At 44.3% G+C, this 21,987-nt stretch overlaps 1 protein-coding gene across 1 annotated transcript in view; it reads right to left on the bottom strand.

The window, feature by feature from the left end:
- LOC120980432 (SITS-binding protein-like) overlaps positions 1 to 10,868 on the bottom strand; it is a 63,889-nt gene extending 53,021 nt beyond the window's left edge. The window contains exon 1 of the mRNA XM_040409540.1: positions 10,307 to 10,868. Coding sequence (XP_040265474.1) covers positions 10,307 to 10,771 — 465 coding nt within the window. The 5' untranslated portion in view covers positions 10,772 to 10,868. The remainder of the gene's footprint in view (positions 1 to 10,306) is intronic.
- Positions 10,869 to 21,987: the final 11,119 nt, after the last annotated feature.

Here is a 21,987-nt window from a genome sequence, read left to right as displayed (position 1 = left end):
ATTAGAAGAAATAACTTGAGTCCAGACCTTGAGATGAAGTTCAATGGCAGCTTTACTTGAATAAGCACTTCTCCAAACAGTTTCAGGCTATGTCTTGGTTCCAGCAGGCTTTAGCATTAAACTGGCAGGCAAACTCAACTCTGCTCTATCCTTCTTTCACTCTGCTGTACTGACAGTCACTGGCCTCAATGGTGACCGGATCCCAATACGTCATGACAAATTGTCACATGAGGCAAGGAGATCTGGTCTCCGCCACAGCCATTGATTGGCTGCGGTGATGTCAAACTGAACGCTGGCATAGAGGGAGCCCAGCGGAGCAGCCTACATGTCTGGAGGAGGCAGGAGTGGGGAGCTGGTGTCGGGAAGCAGGTAAGTAATCCTTCTTTTACAGGTCCAGCCAAATGGAGGGATTTGCAACCCCCACCTGATTTTTTCAAAACCCCTTTAAAGATGTATCAGATTTATCGAACATCGTGCAACAGTTGGTACAAATTATAGCAATGCAAAATCTTGCAAAACTGACCAAGTCACTTGCCGCCTGGGAGCACATCACCGGTGCAACCAGTTATTATTCCACTCTGGAAGTTGACATGCAGGGAACAGGAGCGCAGGGAACCAAAGGTTTGGGTGGGACTGCCGAAAATTGTTTCAAACCCTTTTAAAGATTCCCCCCATGACGAATCTTAGATAACACTGATAATATTATGTAACATCCTTATTCGTTTGTCCTTACTTCCTATCTTTTTCATGCACTTTAATGACAGGGCAGGTCGCTCCAAGGCTTTGGAAGTCCTTCTCACTAAAGCCTGTATTACACTGCCCAATTTTTCAGCAGAAGATCGCTAACGAGTGTTCGCATGATTGCCGCCTATTGCCCGATGAACGAGGCAATCCAAATCTTTTGACATGTTCAAAAATTATCATTTGCAGCCGGCAGATCGTGGTGTCTAATAACTAGAAATGAGCGAAGTATTGAAAAACTCGATTGGCTGCTTCGCCGAATTTTACCCAAAAATTTGCTTCACGTAATTCTTCACAAAGCGCATTTCTTTGTAAGTAGTAGGTGCAATGACAGAGAGCGGCGATTGCGCGGCTCCCAGTCATTGTACCCCTCAGATGGCGCGTTCATAGCTGATTACGGCACCTGACAGCAATAATACAGCGTAAAAAAAAAAAATCATACTTACCCTCATCTATTTGATTGCGAAGAGCCACCTGCCGCCATCTTGATCTAGTGCTAAATCCTGTGCAGCCCGTAGCCAGCGTGGTGACATCATAGATCACCGCGCACGGGATTTCGTGCAAGAACTTCAGTTAAGATGGCGGACGGCTCTTCGTGCTCAATGGATGAGGTAGGTATGATTTTATTTTTATTTTTTACCGCCATTTTTACCGCCATGCAGGGAAAATCGATTCACTACCACGAAGCGCAAGGAAATTCGGCTTCGCAGCGAATTAAATTTTCCCTGAAATTCGGATCGAAGTCTACTCCATGGACTTCGATTCGCTGAACACTACTAATAATGATCTGCCGCTGGCAAACAGCTATGGGGACATAGCGATCTCTCGTCCTCATGCTGCAGAGGAGATCGCTGCATGTAATAGCAGCGGTCTCCTCTGCTAGTGAGCAGGCGATTGGCGGGAGGGCACGCTTCCCTCCCGACAATCGTCTGCCACATTGGGCTGTGTAATACAGAATCAGGGGGTAGATACCCTCAGCAATATACTGAGAATGGAAGATAGGCCTCATGCACACGGCTGTTGTTTTGGTCTGCACCCAAGCCGCAGTTTTTGCGGCTTTGATGCGGACCCATTCGCTTCAATGGGGCCGCAAAAGATGGGGACAGCACTCAAAAAATATATAACCTGTCCTGGTCTTGTCCGTTTTGCGGACAAGAATAGGCAGTTACTATCAATGGCTGTCTGTGCCGTTCTGCAAATTGAGGAACGCGTACGGACGCCATCTGTGTTTTGCGGGTCCGCAATTTGCGGACCGCAAAACACACAACAGTCGTGTGCATGAGGCCATATGAGAATAAGCTGTGAAAATAAGGAGATTGACAAATTCCAGGTTTATAGATTTAAAAAAATCCCATGTCACCATTAGTTGACTCCCAGAGGATACGAAAGAATGGCGACATAAATCCAATTACAGGACTCTTTGAAGGTCCTGTAATTGGAGTAAGTACGTTTTAAATCCTCAATAAGGACAGAAAGGAGGGACGTGTGGTGCCAGCGATATCATATATTTCCACTGCTGCAGTCAAAATGTCCATAACTACGGTTTATAGTACCTATAAATTCGTGTCTCCAGGGGTGTAAGTATAGGAGTACAAAAGTGCCCTGGAATCTGTTGTCTGAGGGAGCCCAAAAGATCCCCCTTCCCAATATAAAGAGACCAGTGCCACAAGGCTGAGGCTACACGGCAATCATGGCTGTAACACCCGTCACATGACCAAAGATCACTGTATAGCAGTACTGCCATTAAACTCAATGGGGTTGCAGCACGACTTGCAACTTGTAGCGACCCCAGAATGTCAAAAAAATCCAGCAGTGTTTTTTTTTTTTGCCATTCTGGGGTCTTTAAAGTCGAGCTGCGACTCCATTTGATTCAATGGCTACACAGCGACCTTCGGTCATGTGACGAATGTTGTGGGCAAGATGGCCGTGCAGCCCCAGTCTAAATTAATTGTGATAGTTGGGGGTCACCCTTAAAAGTTTTGCTTAGAACCCACTGTGGGAGATTTATCAAACTGGTGTATAGCAACCAATCAGATTCCACCTTTCATTTTCTAAAGGAGCTGTGAAAAATGAAAAGGGGAATCTGATTGGTTGCTATGGGCAACTAAGCCACTTCTACTTTACACCAGTTTGATAAATCTCCCTCACTGACTTCAAGTTATGTCTCTGCTACTCTTTAGCTATATATAAATAATAACGAAGTTCTGACATAAAGGGCAACAAAAAATCCAAAGGCACGGTGGCACGGCAACACGGTCATGGGATCAGGCCAGGGGGGTGTGACTGGCAAGTGGCGCAGCGGCGGCGGGCGACAGCAGGGACTGGAGCTGACTGTGTCTGTGAGTCTGACTCACACACAGCCAGATTGCCGTAGCAGCAGGACAGGTGGGTAGGTGATCACTGATGAGCGCACTAGCGCCAGAGTGCACGGCATAAATGTGTTTTAAAAAAATTATTATACAAACAACAATCATAAATGGAGGGGGGGATGGGGACCGTGACATGATGGGAGGAGGGACAATGTCTGTAGTCTGTAACATGGGGATGGGGCCCGGGGGGGGGGGGGGGCGGGGAGAAGATGTGCCATGGCGGAGGACTGAAATGTGACACAATAGGGGGTAATGATGTGATCATGATGTGACACGAAGGGGGTGATGTGACATGGTTTGGAGGGGGAGAAATGTGACATGGATGGAGGGGGAGAAATGTGACATTGAGGGGGAAAATGTGACATGGAGGGCTGATGTGACATAGGTGATTTGACATGGAGTGGGGAAAATGTGACATTGAGGCCTTGAGGGGGAGAAATGTGACATTGAGGGGGTGAAATCTGACATGGGGGGAGAAATCTGACATGGGGGTGATGTGACAGAAGGGATTATGTAAAAAGAAGGGGGAGAAATGTGACATGGAGGGTGAGAAATGTGATATGGAAGGGGAGAAATGTGACATGGAGGACTGATGTGACATAGGGGGTGATTTGACATGGAGGGGGAGAAATGTGACATAGGGGGCTGATGGCTGACATGGGGGCATGATGGCTTACATGGGGGCATGATGGCTTACATGGGGGGCTGATGGATGGGGGCATGATGGCTGACATAGGGGCTTGATGGATGGGGGCTGATAGCTGACATGTGGGGCTGATCTGATGCATTGGGGGTCTCATCTGAGGTCTGATTAACATTGGGGGTCTGATTGCTGGTCTGACCTGAGGTGTAATGGAAAATATTTTCTTATTATCCTCCTCTAAAACCTAGGTGCATCTTAGAGGGCGAAAAATACGGTCCTCAAACCAGCGATTGTCTGAAGCAGAGAGAAGATACCAGGACCACACAGAGGAGAAGCCAGCTGCTGCAGACGGGACCAGGGCCAGGTGAGCTGCGAGGTGGGGTGGACTAGAAGACCAGTGAAGGGAGACAGGGAGCTGGAAGTGGGAGCGGCGGGGAACTGTTTAGTATGATTTTGTTCCACAGCAACGGTATGCTGAGGAGGGATAAAAAAAAAAGTTAAAGGGCTTCTGTCACCCCATTAAACCGTTTTTTTTTTTTTCTTTAATAATAATCCCTATAGTGCGATCTCATGATACATAAGCAAATTAATAATTTTGGTTCAGTAGAATTTGCTAAAAATCGATTTTTAAAATATGCTAATTACCTTGCTACCAGCAAGTAGGGCGGCTACTTGCTGGTAGCAGCCGCATCCTCCGATGGTAATGACGCCCCCTCGGCATGCTGATTGACAGGGCCAGGGAAGGGAATCGTTCTCTGCTGGCGCTGTTAGAATTTGAAATCTCGCGCCTGCGCCGTACCTGTCTTCAATCGGCGCAGGCGCACTGAGAGGCGGCCGCTCGCTCGACCGCTCCATCCTCAATGCGCCTGCGTCGATGACGTCATCAAGTACACCCGGAAGAGAAGACGCCGGCATCGCTGGAAGGAGGTGGAGAGTCTGGTGACGTCGCTGGATGCTCGAATCAGGTAAGTATGTACATAATAAGCATGCTGCCACAAAAAACCACCAACGAAATGGGAATAAATAATTTTATAAAAATGACAGTTATTAACACTATACCACCAACGATTATTAATAATAAATTTCTTCCGGGTGTACTTGATGACGTCATTGACGCAGGCGCATTGAAGATGGAGCGGTCGAGAGAGCGGCCGCCTCTCAGTGCGCCTGCGCCGATTGAAGACAGGTACGGCGCAGGCGCGAGATTTCAAATTCTAACAGCGCCAGCAGAGAACGATTCCCTTCCCTGGCCCTGTCAATCAGCATGCCGAGGGGGCGTCATTACCATCGGAGGATGCGGCTGCTACCAGCAAGTAGCCGCCCTACTTGCTGGTAGCAAGGTAATTAGCATATTTTAAAAATCGATTTTTAGCAAATTCTACTGAACCAAAATGATTAATTTGCTTATGTATCATGAGATCGCACTATAGGGATTATTAGTAAAGAAAAAAAAAAAAACGGTTTAATGGGGTGACAGAAACCCTTTAAAAAGAAAAAAAAAAAGGACAATCCCGTTAAGGCCTCATGCATTGTGCCACCCGCATACAGCGGGTCTGCAATACATGGGCGCCGGCTGTGTGCACCCCGCATCACGGATGCGGACCCATTCACTTGAACATTCAATTTTTTTTTACGGTGAGGATCGATCATGGACCCATTCAAGTTGAATGGGTCTCGATCCGTCCCGGCCGCTGCACGGATGTTGCCTGTGCATTGGGGACTGCAAATTGTAACTACTTGTTAATAAAGCAGAAATGTCTGGAGAGGTAGAACAAAAAACACCATTTGAAAAAAAAAAACTTTTATCAAACTGGTGTAAAGTAGAACTGGCTTAGTTGCCCATAGCAACCAATCAGATTCCTCCTTTAATTTTTGACAGCTCCTTTGGAAAATGAATCTGATTGGTTGCTATGGGCAACTAAGCCAGTTCTACTTTACACCAGTTTGATAAAAGTTTTTCCCATACTGCATGTTTTTTTTCAAATGGTGTTTTTTGTTGCCTAAAGGGGATCTGTCATCACAATGTTGGACTATTATCTGCAGTAATAGAGGATTAGTACTACACATGATTAGTACTTATCATGCCTTCGCTCCAGAATTCTGGCTTCAAAAAGTTGCCAAATGGGCCTTTTGCAACTTTTTGGAGTCGCACAAAAACTTTGCAACTTTTTGCATTTTTACACCACTCACTCCAGTTTTAAATTATGAAAGGGATAGCTGTTAATGAGTACCCAGATCCGAACCCGGACTTCTTCACAGAAGTTCAGGTTTGGGTTCAAGGTTGTGTCGATTTTATTATTTCCCCTTATAACATGGTTGGTTATAAGGGAAAATAATAGCATTCTGAATACAGAATGCATAATACAATAGGGCTGAAGGGGTTAAAAATAATTAAAAAAATGTAACTCACCTCATCCACTTGATCGCGTAGCGGATTTCCTCTTCTTTCTACTTTCTTCAGGACCTGGCTAAAGGACCTTTGAGTTAAATTTGTTTATTATTTTTAACCCCTCAATGGACATTATACTAAGCATTCTGTATTCAGAATGCTATTATTTTCCCTTATGACATGTTATAAGGGAAAATAATAAAGATCGGGTCCCCATCCCGCTCGTCTCCTAGCAACCATGCGTGAAAATTGCACCGCATCCGCACTTGCTTGCGATTTTCACGCAGCCCAATTTATTTCCATGGGGCCTGCGTTGCGTGAAAAACACACAATATAGAGCATGCTGCGATTTTCACGCAACGCACAAATGATGCGTGAAAATCACCGCTCATGTGCACAGCCCCATTGAAGTGAATGGGTCCGGATTCGGTGCTGGTGCAATGCGTCCACCTCACGCATTGCACCTGCGCGGAATTTTCGCCCATGTGAAAGGGGCCTTAGGTTTAAGGACTCATGCACACGGCCGTTGGTCGGCTGCGCCCATATTGTGGCCCGCAAGGCCGGTGCCCCTATTGCGGGCATCGGCTGTGTGCTCTCCGCATCACGGATATGGACCCATTCACTTGAATGGGTCCGCAATCCGGAAGGTGCGGAATGGAGTCATAAAACCCCATGTAAGCGCTACAGAGTGCTTCCGTGGGGGTTCTCTCCATGCCTCCGCACCGAAAAAAAATAGAACATATACGGTACTATTTTTTTGCAGTGCGGACGGATCACGGACCCATTCAAGATGACTGGGTCTGGATCCGTTGCGGCAGCCGCACAGATGGTGCCCGTGCATTGGGGACCACAAACTGCAGTCCCCAATGCATGGAACGGCCGACAGACGGCCGTGTGCATGAGGCCTGAAGATGAGGCAAATTTATCAAGCAACGTGCCACATTTGATAAGGCTGCGTTCACACTTAGGGCTTAGGCCTTATGCACACGACAGTTGTTTTTCTCGGCCTCCGTTCCGTTTTTTTTGCGGATAGGATGGGGACCCATTTATTTCAATGGGTCAGCAAAAATTGCTGATAGTTCATCCATTTGTGTTCCGCGTCCGTTGTCCGTGTTTCCCTTCAGCAAAAAAAAAAGTGCATGTCCTACGTTTTTTCACATTTGCGGACAAGGATAGGCATTTATTACAAGGGATCTGTGGAAAAAAACGGATCCTCCAAAAAAAAATGGATGCCTCATCCGTTTTTTGGGCGGATGCACAATTTGCGGACGCAAAAAACAAATGTCGTGTGCATGTAGCCTTATTCACACAAAAAATGTGGCTCAGGTGAAGACCCATTAATTTCAATGGGGCCGCAAAAGATGCGCACAGCACTCCGTGTGCTGTCCGCATCCATTGCTCGGTTCTGTGGCCCCGCAAAAATTACATGTCATGTCCTATTCTTGTCCATTTTGCGGACAAGAATAGGCATTTCTATAAAGGGCCGTCTGTTCCGTTCCACAAATTGCGGAAGGCACACGGGCGGCATCCGTGTTTTCCGGATCCGCAATTTGCGGATCGCAAAACACGGCACGGTCATGTTAACAAGCCCTTATTGTGAGCCAAAACCAGGTGCAGGTCAAAAACTCAGAATAGGTGCAAATCAAATAAGTAAACCTGATCTCTGAGTCTGCTTCACTACTGGTTTTGGCTCACAGTAACTGATGGAAATAGCGAGTGTGCGCTGCCCGTTGCTGTATTGCGGACCGCATTTGCGGCTCTGCAATACACGGGTACCGTTCCGTGTGCATTCCGCATCACGGATGCGGACCCATTCACTTCAACGGGTCCGCAAATCCAGAGATGCGGAACGGAATCACGGAACAGAACACTACGGAAACACTACAGAGTGCTTCCGTGGGGTTCTGTTCCGTACAGCCGTTCCGCAAAAAAATAGGACTGGCTCTATCTTTTTGCGGAACGGACGAAGGCAGACCTATTCAAGTTGAATGGGTCTGGATTCATCCCGGCGGCCGTACGGAGGTTGCCCGTGCCCACCTATGGCCGTGCGAATGAGCCCTAAATGTTACATAAAGTTTGTCTACACAGACTGAAGCAAAACTGACTGCAAATATTCCCCTCATGATAAATTCACCCTAATTTTTTAAGCCAAAACCAGGTGCGGCTCTAAACACCGAACAGGTGCAGATCTTTCCCTTATACTTCATGTCTGTGGAAGCTCCGATCCTGGTTTTGACTCACAATCACTGATGGAAATCACTGACCAAACACTGACGTGTGAATGAGGCTTAAGGCTAGGTCTACAAGACGACATTTGTAGCTCAACATTTTGTTGCACTAATGTCGCGCGACAATTTTTATAATGGCGGTCTATGGTGTCGCACTGCAACATGCAACATGCTGAGACTGCGACGCAACAGTCGCAGAAAATCCATTGGAGATGGATTTTTCTGCGACTGTTGCGTCGCAGTCGCAGCATGTTGAATGTTGCAGTGCGACACCATAGACCGCCATTATAAAAATTGTCGCGCGACATTAGTGCAACAAAATGTTGAGCTACAAATGTTGCAGTGTAGTTGTGCCCTGTCGTGCGACGCGCGACAAATGTCATCGTGTAGACCTAGCCTAAGGAGTCCACATCACTATTTTTTATTTTTCTACTGCCCCTGTTTCCCAGCAGTCGGTACTCAAAACTGTACTGAAATACACAGTGGTGCCGTGCCAACATAAGGGAGAGGACTCTTGTGCGCATGTGCAGCAGTCCCGACAATGTATTTCAGGGAAGCAAAAATGGTGGACTCCTGATCTGTAGTACTACTCATTTATTTCTGCAGATAATTACCCAAGTCTTTGCGACAGATTCCCTTTGGTACAAAAAATATACCAAATTGGAAAAAATACTGTAGCAAAAAAACATGTGTATTCTGCATTTCATATTAGGGAGACTTTTTACAGGTCACAACTGGTGAACATGGAAATCAATGTGACAACTCCAGCATCCGATAAAAGACCGTAGAGACTTTACTGTGCATCTGTAACACCAAACAGGGGACATCATGGACAGATGGACGTCTACGCGTTTTGGCTCTGACATTTAGAGACCCTCACTCACGGCATCCTTGCTAGACCTGAAACGCGCAGACGTTCATCTGCCCATGATGTCCTCTGTTTGGTTTTTACAGGCGCACAATAAAGTCTCTACGGTCTTTTATCGGATGCTGGAGTTTTTATGTTCATTTCCACATTTCATATGTTCCATTGACTTTGAGCTAACATCTGGTGCTTTTCAGCAAAAACCACACCAAAACACGGGCAAAGTAGCCACAAATAAAACCACAAAACTGCTCAGAATCTGCTGTATATGTGAATCCACCCTCACATTTCTATGGAGAGCAGATTTAACCCATATTTTTTAACCTAGGGTCCCCGCTCCTTACAGTGTCATACAATCAAAAATTTAGGTAAACTGAGTCACCCCAAGAGGTATCCAAAAATTAAGGTAAGGCTTTTTCCTTTCCTTTGGATGAATTATACATAAGAGTTAGTGTTGAGCGAATCGAAGTCAAACAAATTGACTTCGATCCGAATTTCAGGAAAAATTTGATTCTCCATGAAGCCAAATTTCCTCGTGCATCGTGGTAATGAGTCAATTTTCCCTGAAATGGCGTTAAAAAAAAAAAAAAAAACATACTCACCTCATCCATTTGTGCCCAAAGAAGCCGTGGTGGCCATCTTGATTCAATATACTGCGCGAAATCGCGCTCATGGATGACGTCTGACGTCACCACGCCGACCAGGGTGATGATATTGTCACGTCACCACGCGAGGTGTCTTCAGTCAAGATGTCAGAGATGGCCTATATGCGATCAATTGGATAAGGTGAGTATTATTATTTTTTTTTACCTGATTAACCCCCGAAAAGCCTTAATAGTAGCCTCAGATGCCGTGATGAACACGGCATCTCAGGGGTTCAATGATGGGGGTGGCGCGATCGCCGTTTCCCATCATTGCGCCCGCTACATGCAAAAAAAACGCACTTCGTGACAAAGTAATTTGTCACTAAGCGAATTTCTTTGCGAAATTCGACGAAGCAGCCGAATCGAATTTTCCGTAACTCCACTTATCTCTAATAGGCATTCATTAGTCATTCCTGGATGCACATACCTTTAATTTAACATCACAGTGTATGGGGGTCCACGTAATATTGTAGCACTCAGTTCCAGCTGAGAACTTTCGGTCTAATGTGATCTTAAGATCCGTGATAGAATCCCAAGTGTAACAAAAGTCAGTCTTATTGAGCCAACATAAGTTTTTCACAAAATTTTGCTCCATGTCAGGAAAGTTTCCTACGTCGATCTCCACATATGTTTTGTTTTCGCTCAACGTCTGCAGGATCAGGGTGTGAGTGTTCCTTTCCCATATGAGTCCACCGACGGTCCCTTTCAGGATCCAGTTTTTGTTAGGTTGGTCCATCACCTGCCAATAGATAATGCCAATTGTCATAATGAAGAATATCGCAACTCCGATGCAGGCGACGGCTCCTTTCCAGGTTTCATTCATTTCCTTGAGTCCAACATCCCAGTTAACGTCGGGCATAGGGCTGGGGCTCCTCGGACGCGTGTGAGGCATTGCAGACGAGTTACGTTATTACTCCTCCAATAAAAATCTGTTTCTTCTTTACAGGAAAAGAACATCAAACATTATGTGGGATAAAGCATTTTCATATGGGAACTTTGAAAAGCCATCTCCGACCTAACACATGTTGCAATAAGTAAAGGGAAGTTATTCTAGTCTAGTTGGACTCTGTACTCTCAGCGGAAGATGAGAGGCCTTGAAATAGCTACAACTGGCACTAAAAGGAATCAGCTTCGAGACGTCCCACTGCCAGATTTGTTTCAGGTGCTTGAGCAATGACGTCCGGAGCATGTGGACTGGACCTAATCAATTACACCACTTGTGAGCCTAAAAAACTTTCTTCACATTCCGATGGGGTTTAACTTTAAGACTCCGTACTTACAAGTGCGTTCATCTATGTAGTTGCATTGTGTTAGCTGGGAAATTTCCGAATTTTACTTTTTTACAGCCAATGGGAGAGATTGATCAGTATTTTCTTAAAGGGAATGTGTCATCAGAAAATGAGCTATTATTTAAATCACGTTTTTATGTTTAACGTATTTGTAAAGAATTTTTGATGAAGTCATTTGTAATTTTCCATGTCAATATCTGTATTTAAACAAAAACCATAGAATCCTGCCGTTTTCACAGTGACCACTAAGCCTAATAATAGACGCCACTTCTTGGTCTGTACAGATCACTTTACAGCAGTTATCTGCTTATCTGTCCTTCTAATCCTGCCTGTAATGATATCACCTCTGTGTACAGATAAGACAGGATCCACCAATCACAATAGGAGATTGTCACAGCTTATCTATTCTTTCTTTGTACATTGTCCTCTGCACAGGTCACAGGTCTGCTTAGAAAACTCTCCCATAGATGTCAATGAGGTCCCCTCCTGACCATTGTGTCTATGGACCAAAGCAATTTTCTTACTGATTTCTAAATGCAGCTCAGGTAAGATGGCTGCCCCCATAATCATGTTCAGAAAATAAAAAGAAATTAGAAAAAAAGATGTGTTACCATCTGGTTTTAACTAACAGAATTATTTTTTTTAAGATGTTTGAATTTACAAGACACACGTGGCATGATGAATTTGATGGAACTCAGTAGCAGGGTTGCCAACTAGAATTTTTCTTTTTTTCTGGACAACTTATCCCAAAATCATTGACATCAACAATTTTTACGGACAAATTGGAAAATCATAATAAATGATGAAGATGATAAGTAGGCATAAGAGAAGCGAGCTTCGGATCCTAGATCCAAAGTCGCTTTGCTCAAAACTTTGGTTTAATGCTGTACGGAGATCCGTCTCCATACACCATTAGAATATGTGGCCTCCGACGAGGCGAAGTCAGTTATTCCCGAAGTCTTGCGAGGCTTCGGTGAATAACTTCGGTATTTGATATTTAAAGTGGAAACCCTTTTTAAAATCTTGGATCAGAACTCGGCTTCGGTTCCGATGAATCAGTCATGGTTTTCCAGTTTAAAATCAAATACCGAAGTTATTCACCAAAGTCTTGCGAGACTTCGGGAATAACTGACTTTGCCTCGTCGGAGGCCATACACTTTAATGCTGTAAGGAGACGGATCTCCCTACAGCATTAAACCGAAGCTTTGAGCGAATTAACTTCTGATCTAGCTTTCTTCGCTCATTCCTGGTCATAAGTGATACACGTCTATAGCTCAATATACTGATAAGATCTAATTACCAGCATTTACTGTAAAATGATGAAAATTGCCACCAAAGTAATCTAGTCAAGTACCACCAGCCTCAAAAAAATTCACTGACACATCTATTTTTTTTACGTACACAGGGAAAAAAAGTCGCCTATTTTTACAGACTATCCAGTAATTTCTGGACGGTTGGCAACCCTGCTCGCTAGGTATGTTCAACACATTTCTCCTCCTTACCCCACCTCATGGTTGCTGTACGTACACATAGAATGTATTACATTTTACCACTCATTTTAGTCACTTTTCAACAGGACCATGGCAGATGTAAAATGTATCGAGAATGCATCTTATATTTGGCGCACACCATGTATTTCATGTTTTGGTGCAATTTAGAGAAGAGTACAATATTGGCTCTCTCCAGTGGTGATGTGCGACCTTCCATCCCATTCTATTTCCCGTTCCGGTACCATTCCTCCCCCCAACGGTTCTTGTGATTAAGGGTCCATCTAGCCTTTCTGCTGCCTAAGGCGAAAAAATTGAAACAGCCCTACTGTTAAAGGCATACTGTAATCCAGGTGAATATAGAGGGATGAGCACTCCCACAACGGTCTCTAGGTCTCACCGCCTGAGGCAGCCACTTCACCTGGCCTCATTGGAGGTGCACCCCTGCTTATGATTGGCGTGGTTCTCAGTGGTTGGACACCCCTCCAATCAGATGCTTATCCTGTTGACAGGGGATACATTTTTTGGGTTTTCCAGTACTTACATATGGATGGCCTGTCCTCAGGATAGGTCATCAATATCAGATCAGATGGGGGTCTGACTCCAAGCACCCCCACTGATCAGCCACAGGCGCCAGAAGCTACACAGTGAGCAGAAGGTTCCATCCACTGTGTAGTTTCCGGCATCTAGCGAGTGTCGGGCACCAGGGTTTATGACCACCCTGTAATCCAGCAGCTGTGGTCGTGCTTGTGCAGTATAGGAAAAAGCACCGGCTTCTCTCGTGGATGGGACTGTGGGAGCATGCATAGGCGCACATGTGTAGTATCTGCACTGCAGCAGTGGCCATAACCCCTGGATGCAAACAGTGCACAGTATAATGTGATGGAAAAAGGAATCGAGCCAGATAGTCTTCATGAATTGGTGTTGTTTTAAAAATCACCAGTAGGTGTCAGTGGATGACTATATTATATTACCCACACACTAACCTTACTGAGTAAATCCTAGGTAAATAGGTTAGGGCAGGCCATGATTGATGTAAAAAATTAAAATCAGACGTCATAAAGTAAATGACAATCTCTTTCTAACAAAGCTAGAACCAGCCCTGTACCTCACATGGATCCAGAGATCTCCACATTCATTGCTCCAATTGCTATGCTAGATTTAGGCTAGTTTCACACTAGCGGCAAGGAACTTCAGCAGGCTGTTCGGGCGGATCCGTGCTGCCGCTAGTGCACAGGTGCCCCCGGTCTACTGCTCTAGCCCCATTGACTATAATGGGGGCTGGACGGAGTTCCGGCGGCAGCATGGCAAACATGCTGAGAGGCGGCCGGAAATAAAACTACGACATGTTCGCCGTGCTGCCGCCGGAACTCCGCCCCGCCCCCATTATAGTCAATGGGGCCGGAGCGGTAGTCCGGGGGCAAGAGTGCACTGGCAGCAGCACTGATCCGACAGGCTGTTCACCCGCTGGAACAGCCTGCCGGAGTTCCTTGCCGCTAGTGTGAAAGTACCCTTATTTCAAGATGACAGAGCAGTGGGTGTGTCCTTTCTGCTGTAGCTCTCTCCCTGTCACAGCTCAGGGATTGTGTCCTTTCTGCTGTAGCTCTGTTCCTTTAAAAGCTCAGGAGATGTGTTCTTTCTGCTGTAGCTCTGTTCCTTTAAAAGCTCAGGAGATGTGTTCTTTCTGCTACAGCTCCCTCCCTATCACAGGTCAGGGGGGTGTCCTTTCTGCTGAAGATCTCTTCCTATCACAGCTCAGAGGTATGTCCTTTCTATTGCAAATTTCTCTCTGTTATACATACTGCTTCTAACAGTAGATATGGCTTGTGACAGTTAAAGGATGGAACTGAGTAGAGATGAACAAATTAATTTGTACAATTTTTTTTTCATCAGAGTTCTTAAGCAACCCCCTCCCCTTTGATTGACAGGGCTCAACATCTTGCCTGGCCCTGTCAATCTGCCACCTGCACCATTGATTAGAGTAGCTGCGCAAGCGTAGAGTCTTGGCTGCTTCTCCTGCGCAAGCGTAGAGGCTTGGCTTGGCTGCTTCTCCTAGAGTAGAGACTGTGCATGCACCCCTACACTTACAGTTTCTGGCTCTAGAAGTAAGAATGTGCAACAACTGCAGTAGGTGATTGTGCACATTACTTTATAAGTTAACACCTAGGGCACCATTATAAGGTAAAGCTGGTGCATTTTTGTAACAGAATATAAATTACAAAAGTATCTAGTTTTTACTGGTGAATTATGTTTAAACAACATTAAATAGCGGCACTGCCCCTTAACCCCTTAAGGACTCGGCCCTATTTCACCTTAAGGACCAGGCCATTTTTTGCAAATCTGACCAGTGTCACATTAAGTGCTGATAACTTTAAAACACTTTGACTTATTCAGGCCATTCTGAGACAGTTTTTTCATCACATATTGTACTTCATGACACTGGTAAAATGAAGTCAAAAAAATTCTTTTTTATTTATAAAAATAATACCAAATTTACCAAAAATTTGCAAAAAAAATAGCAAATTTCCAAGTTTACATTTCTCTACTTCTATAATACATAGTAATACCTCCAAAAATAGTTATTACTTTACATTCCCCATATGTCTACTTCATGTTTAGATCCTTTTGGAAAGGATATTTTATTTTTTGGGGATGTTACAAGGCTTAGAAGTTTAGAAGCAAATCTTGAAATTTTTCAGAAGTTTTCAAAAACCCAATTTTTAGGGACCAGTTTAGGTCTGAAGTCACTTTGCGAGGCTTACATAATAGAAACCACCCAAAAATGACCCCATTCTATAAACTACACCCCTCAAGGTATTCAAAACAGATTTTACAAACTTTGTTAACCCTTTAGGTGCTCCACAAGAATTAATGGAAAATAGAGATACAATTTCAAAATTTCCCTTTTTTGGCAGATTTTCCATTTTAATAATTTTTTTCCAGTAACAAAGCGAGGGTTAACAGCCAAACAAAACTCAATATTTATGGCCCTGATTCTGTAGTTTACAGAAACACCCTATATGTGGTCGTAAACTGCTGTACGGGCACACGGCAGGGCGCAGAAGGAAAGGAATGCCATACGGTTTTTGGAAGGCAGATTTTGCTGGACTGTTTTTTTTGACACCATGTCCCATTTGAAGCCCCCCTGATGCACCCCTAGAGTAGAAACTCCAAAAAAGTGGCCCCATTTTAGAAACTACGGGATAGGGTGGCAGTATTGTTGGTACTAGTTCAGGGTACATATGATTTTTGGTTGCTCTATATTACACTTTTTGTGAGGCAAGATAACAAGAAATAGCTGTTTTGGCACAGTTTTTATTTTTTGTTATTTACAACATTCATCTGACAGGTTAGATCATGTGATATTTTTATAGACCAGGTTGTCACGGATGCGGCGATACCTAATATGTATACTTTTTTTTTATTTATGTAAGTTTTACACAATGATTTCTTTTTTGAAGCAAAAAAATCATGTCTTAGTGTTTCCATAGTCTGAGAGCCAAAACGTTTTCAGTTTTTGGGCGATTACCTTGGGTAGGGTATGATTTTTGCGGGATGAGATGATGGTTTTATTGGAACTATTTTGGGGTGCGTGTGACTTTTTGATCGCTTGCTATTACACTTTTTGTGATGTAAGGTGACAAAAAATTGTTTATTTAGCTCAGTTTTTATTTTAAATTTTTTATGGTGTTCATCTGAGGGGTTAGGTCATGTGATTTTTTATAGAGCCGGTCGATATGGACGCGGAAATACCTAATATGTATACTTTCTTTTTATTTATGTAAGTTTTACACAATAATATTTTTGAACCAAAAAAAAAATCATGTTCTGGGGTCTCCATATTCTGAGAGCCATAGTTTTTTCATTTTTCGGGCGATTATCTTAGGTAGGATCTCATTTTTTGCGGGATGAGATGACGGTTTGATTCGCACTATTCTGTGGTGCATATGACTTTTTGATCGCTTGCTATTACACTTTTTGTGATGTAAGGTGACAAAAAATGGTTTATATAGCACAGTTTTTATTTTTTACGGTGTTCCTCTGAGGGGTTAGGTCATGTGATATTTTTATAGAGCTGGTCGATACGAACGCGGCGATACCTAATATGTATACTTTTTTTCATTTATGTAAGTTTTACACAATAACAGCTTTTTTAAAACTAAAAAAATTATATTTTAGTGTCTCCATATTCGGAGCCATATTTTTTAATTTTTTTGGGCGATTGTCTCAGGTAGGGGCTCATTTTTAGCGGGATGAGGTGACAGTTAGATTGGTACTATTTTGGTGGGCAAACGCCTTTTTGATCGCTTGCTGTTGTACTTTTTGTGATGTAAGGTGACAAAAAAATTGTTTATTTAGCACAGTTTTTATTTTTTATTTTTTACAGTGTTCATCTGAGGGGTTATGTCATGTGATATGTTTATAGAGCCGGTTGATACAGATGCGGCGATACCTAATATGTATACTTTTTTTCCCCCCTATTTTTTACCATTTTTTTTAACTTTATTTGGGGAAAATGATGTTTTTGTTTATTTTTACTTGAAACTTTTAATTTTTGGGGGAAAACTTTATTTTTCAACTTTTTTTTTCACTTTATTTTTTGTCCCACTTTGGGACTTGAACTTTTGGGGGTCTAATCCTTTACAATGCATTCCAATACTTCTGTATTGGAATGCATTGGCTGTATGAGTAATACTGTGTGTATTACTCATACAGCTTCCGGCCTGTGAGATCCAGGGGGCTGGATCTCCCAGGCTCGTCACTGGAAGGCGCTGCCTTCCGTGCCATCGGGTCCCCCGTACAGCCCCATGGGGACCCGATGGCACCACCGCCGCCGCACCAGGTAAAAGCTGAATTGACCTGCGGTTTGCGGCGATCGCCGACACCCCCCCCCCCCCCCCCCCCCCCCCCCCCCCCCCGGCCATTTAGCCAAGGTGCCTGCTCAATGATTTGAGCAGGCACCGGGTTACAATCACCGCCCGCCGGGCGGTGGTGATCGGAACTATACATGACGTACCGGTAAGTCATGGGTGCTTAAGGACTCTGGAACCATGCCGTACTGATACGTCATGGGTCCCTAAGGGGTTAAAGGGCATCTGTCAGCAGATTTGTAGCTATGACACTGGCTGGCCTGTTACATGTGTACTTGGCAGCTGAAGGCATCTGTGTTGGTCCCATGTTCATATGTGCCCACATTGCTGAGAAAAATGAAGTTTTAATATATGCAAATGAGCCTATAGGAGCAATGGAGGCGTTGCCGTTACACCTAAAGGCTCATCTCTCTCTGCAACTGCTTTGATTGATGGCCAGACAGGTGTGATGGCGTTCTCACTGTGTGGCCTTGTCAACCAAAGTGAAGGGGGCTCGGCAGTTGCAGAGAGAGCAGAGCCTTTAGGTGTAACGGCAACAACGCCGTTTCTCCTAGAGGCTTATTCGCATATATGAAAACATAATTTTCATCAGCAATGCGGGCACATATGAACATGGGACCAACACAGATGCCTTCAGCTGCCACGTGCACATGAAATACAGTAGCAGCAGATTTTAGTGCAATTCTTCTCCGGTACCAGCTGAGGGGGTATGATGGCAGATTGGATGGCTGCAGTCCTGCACTTAGATGTTGCTGGCCTAGTGGTTGTTTAGTGATGAGGGTATCTTTAGCCATGATCCCGCACCTCACAGCAGTGTCTGTAAAAACCTTGTTGCAGTTCACTCTGCTGTCTGGGATCCCAAGGATTCACTTGAGTCCTTTCTTCAGTTCTTGAAAGTGGGTGCTCTATGAGCTGCTTCCTCACTCTATGGTAAAAGAGGGATAACTTGGGTTCTGCACTTCCCCCCAGGGGAAACGATATGGTTCTTGGGAGTTGGCGCTCTATGAGCTGCTTCCCATCTCCCCTCCACTATCAGGACAGGACCTCTCATATCCCCTCTCCGCCGAACTCTAACTATAGATTCCTGAATTACACTAGACTTCCCCCATACATAACATTACATAGAATTGCATATAAAACATATAAGAATGCAGCAATTAAAGAGCACAATAGTAATTCCTCCGGGTCTGGGGTATTACATATGCAATGACACACCTCCCAACTGTCCCAGATCCAGACATCTGCCGGTTCTTCCAGGAGTCCAGGAAATCTCCCGGACATTCCAGCGCTTTACATTATCATCACAGTGTCTCACAATCTAAGGTCCCTATCAGTATGTCTTTGGATTGTGGGAGGAAACTTTCAGTGCAATGGCCCCCCTGGAAGTGAAGGTCTGAGGTAGGCGAATGTGTAACGCCCCAGAGTGGCATTACCACCTTTGCATCTCGCTGCTGTCTTTATTGGTTAACCTCATGTCATCATGTTTCATTATTTCAGGTCCAAATACTGTGCATTTCCTATTTTGCAACTGTTATGTTAATGTGATGTGCCTGGTTCACCAGAAGGTGGCAGCAAACACAGCAGAGCTACAGTTACATAGAATGGAGCTTTCCATTACATTCTAACCCCCCTCTGTGGAGGAGTGTGCAAGTCCCACTTCCTGCAGGAAGGGTGGGGACCAGTTTCTAGAGCAGTCTAACTTACCCCCTGTTAGGGGAAGGAAGCAAGTGCTGGACGTGCCCAGGTGAAGCCAAGCCAGCTAGAGCACCTTCATCTCTGCTGGATATGGAGGCCATAGTTTGGAGCCTCAGGAGCCAGGAGGAGATTTCCCTGACCTAACTAAGAGACAGACTACAAAGAGAGAAGTTGCAGCATAAAGAAAAAGCTGAGTTATACAGCCAGCCTGTCGGTACAGCAGAGTCAGAGAGCAACAGATGTAGCAGAGTCGAGTTTGCCTGCCAGTTTAATGCTAAAGCCTGCTGGGACCAAGACAAAGTTTGAAGATTGTGTCTGATGAAAGTTTATCACAGTAAAGCTGCTATTCAACTTCATCACAAGGTCTGGACTCAATTATTTATTTTATCCCTCAACTATTCACCCCTATTTGCTTCGGAGCCAACGCCTGGGGTCCAGCCTTATCCAGGTAGGAGCACCTCGACACTCATACAACATAAAGGGACATTGTAGGCCACACTATACCACTCGGCCATTCCTACACCTGGGTACCACCACCAATTGCAAAAGGGGCCCTGGGCATTGCTGCTGCGTTGCAACGGTAACACCACAACACTACATAAGGGCCACTACCACTCCCATCCTCCATGCTGATTCTCATGGGGGCTCACTGCACATATCTCTTTTATGCACTAATTCTACTAGTGGGAGATTTTGTGGGGGAATCGGGCTATAAAGAGACGTCACTGTATTGATGACCATGGAAAAGACAATGGACCTTATGCATGTTAGTGAGAAGGAGGTCTCACTAGTAGGAAATAAACTACTTTTATGTCTTTTTAGTCTAGCTTTCTCAAGAGTGACCTTTCCGAGCAATGTGTCTCGTCATATCATAGATCATACCGAAAAGAAGAATTTGTAAACAACAAAGTAAAGCAAGTTTCTATATGACATCCATTGTTTCAAAGCCACCTCGAGGAGATGAAAATTCCTAAGTTTTGTTATCATTTAGACATGGAATTTTATTGACGATGTAATAAAAAAAGGTTTTCTTAATTTGTTTTATAAATAATATAACGCAGTACAGGAGTCTGAATGTCTAAAATAAGGAAAGAGGGAGCAACCAAAGGGACAAGTATTTCATAGACTGAAGTTACAAGATGATCACGCAACATATGGTCATGGCCAGGGGTTATGGAAATAGTGGGAGTGGGGGTTACAGGCAGGGGCGTAGCTATAGGGGAAGCAGGGTAAGCGGTTGCTTTGGGGCCCAAACTCAGAAGGGGACCACTCAGGAGGAGGACTAAAAGATTTTATTGTCAGAGCTCCCTGACATCGGCCGTCATACCTCATCACGCACAAGATTTCAGGGGAGATCTTCAATCAATCAAGATGACGGCAGCTGGCCCGTCGCGGGCAAATGGAGGAGGTAAGTATAATTTTTTTTTTTCCCGTTTTTTAGACTATTTCAAGTTAAATCGATTCGCTACCACAAAGCACGAGGAAATTCAGCTTTGAGGCGAATCGAATTTATCCTGAAATTCGGATCGAATTCCACTTCGGTGGATTCGATTCGCTAATCTCTAGTAACAAGCCAGCACACATAGTTACTCACTGAAGTCTCTTTATTCAATCTTCTATGGTGTTCATGAGCCTTGTAGATACCTCCAAAGTTTAGTCTTACAAGTTGGGGACATTTCAGCTTCATACATTTTAAGTAACACCAAACATAATCAAAGGTACTAAGATCTGGGGTGTCCAGAACAGCTTTTTTGTTTGACAGGTGCTTAAGTGGGTTTGGATTTGTTATCTTGCAGTGTGGTATATTTTTTCTCAATCAACAGTCTCCTCATAAACTCTCATCCTTCACAATGCTTGACTGGTGGATGTAGACATGGTTTAATGATTTTTTTCATTGCATAGCTTCATATCTCATATTTGGTAATCATTTTTTTTAACTCCAGTTTGTTCTCCACTTATTTTCCTTCTACTGTCCCTTTCATTATACAAATGCATTGCCTTACATCTGATCTCCTCAGATATTTCCTTAGCACTTTAGCCATTGCACATGCAAATGACACGAGAAAAAGCATGTAGGACACTAAGGCCTCTATCACACGGGCGTTGCGGGAAAAGGTGCGGGTACGTTGCGGGAACATGCGCGATTTTTCCGCGCGAGTGCAAAACATTGTAATGCGTTTTGCACTCGCGTGAGAAAAATCGCGCATGTTTGGTACCCAAACCCGAACTGCTTGCCATCGGTGTTCTGTAGATTGTATTATTTTCCCTTATAACATGGTTATAAGGGAAAATAATAGCATTCTGAATACAGAATGCATAGTAAAATAGCGCTGGAGGGGTTAAAAAAAATAAAACTAATTTAACTCACCTTAATCCCCTTGATCGCGCAGCCCGGCATCTCCTTCTGTCTTCATCTTAGCTGTGTGCAGGAACAGGACCTGTGGTGACGTCACTCTGGTCATCACATGGTCCATCACATGATCCATTGTAGTGTCCCACTAGGTAGGCGTGGGCACTACACAAGGGTCATTTGGTTCACGTGTTACTTCTACTCCTAAGGAACAGTGACATTATATTTAACTGTGCATTTTAATGTATTTTCTGTGTGCTTTTGTATGCAATGTTTCCCCTGTCATACATAGCAGGCCTATGAGGGTGTAGTGTAGCATCCTAGACACTAGAGGGAGATAGGGAGCCCCTAGTATAAATGTTCAGGCCCAGACAGGGAGGAGTTAGATCATAGTCAGGAGTCTGTGGAGACAGAAG

Source organism: Bufo bufo, chromosome 10, assembly GCF_905171765.1.
Source record: "Bufo bufo chromosome 10, aBufBuf1.1, whole genome shotgun sequence".
In the NCBI taxonomy this organism is placed as follows: domain Eukaryota; kingdom Metazoa; phylum Chordata; class Amphibia; order Anura; family Bufonidae; genus Bufo; species Bufo bufo.
The sequence above is the reverse complement of the archived record's forward strand: the minus strand, read 5'-3'. Positions and strand labels throughout refer to the sequence as shown.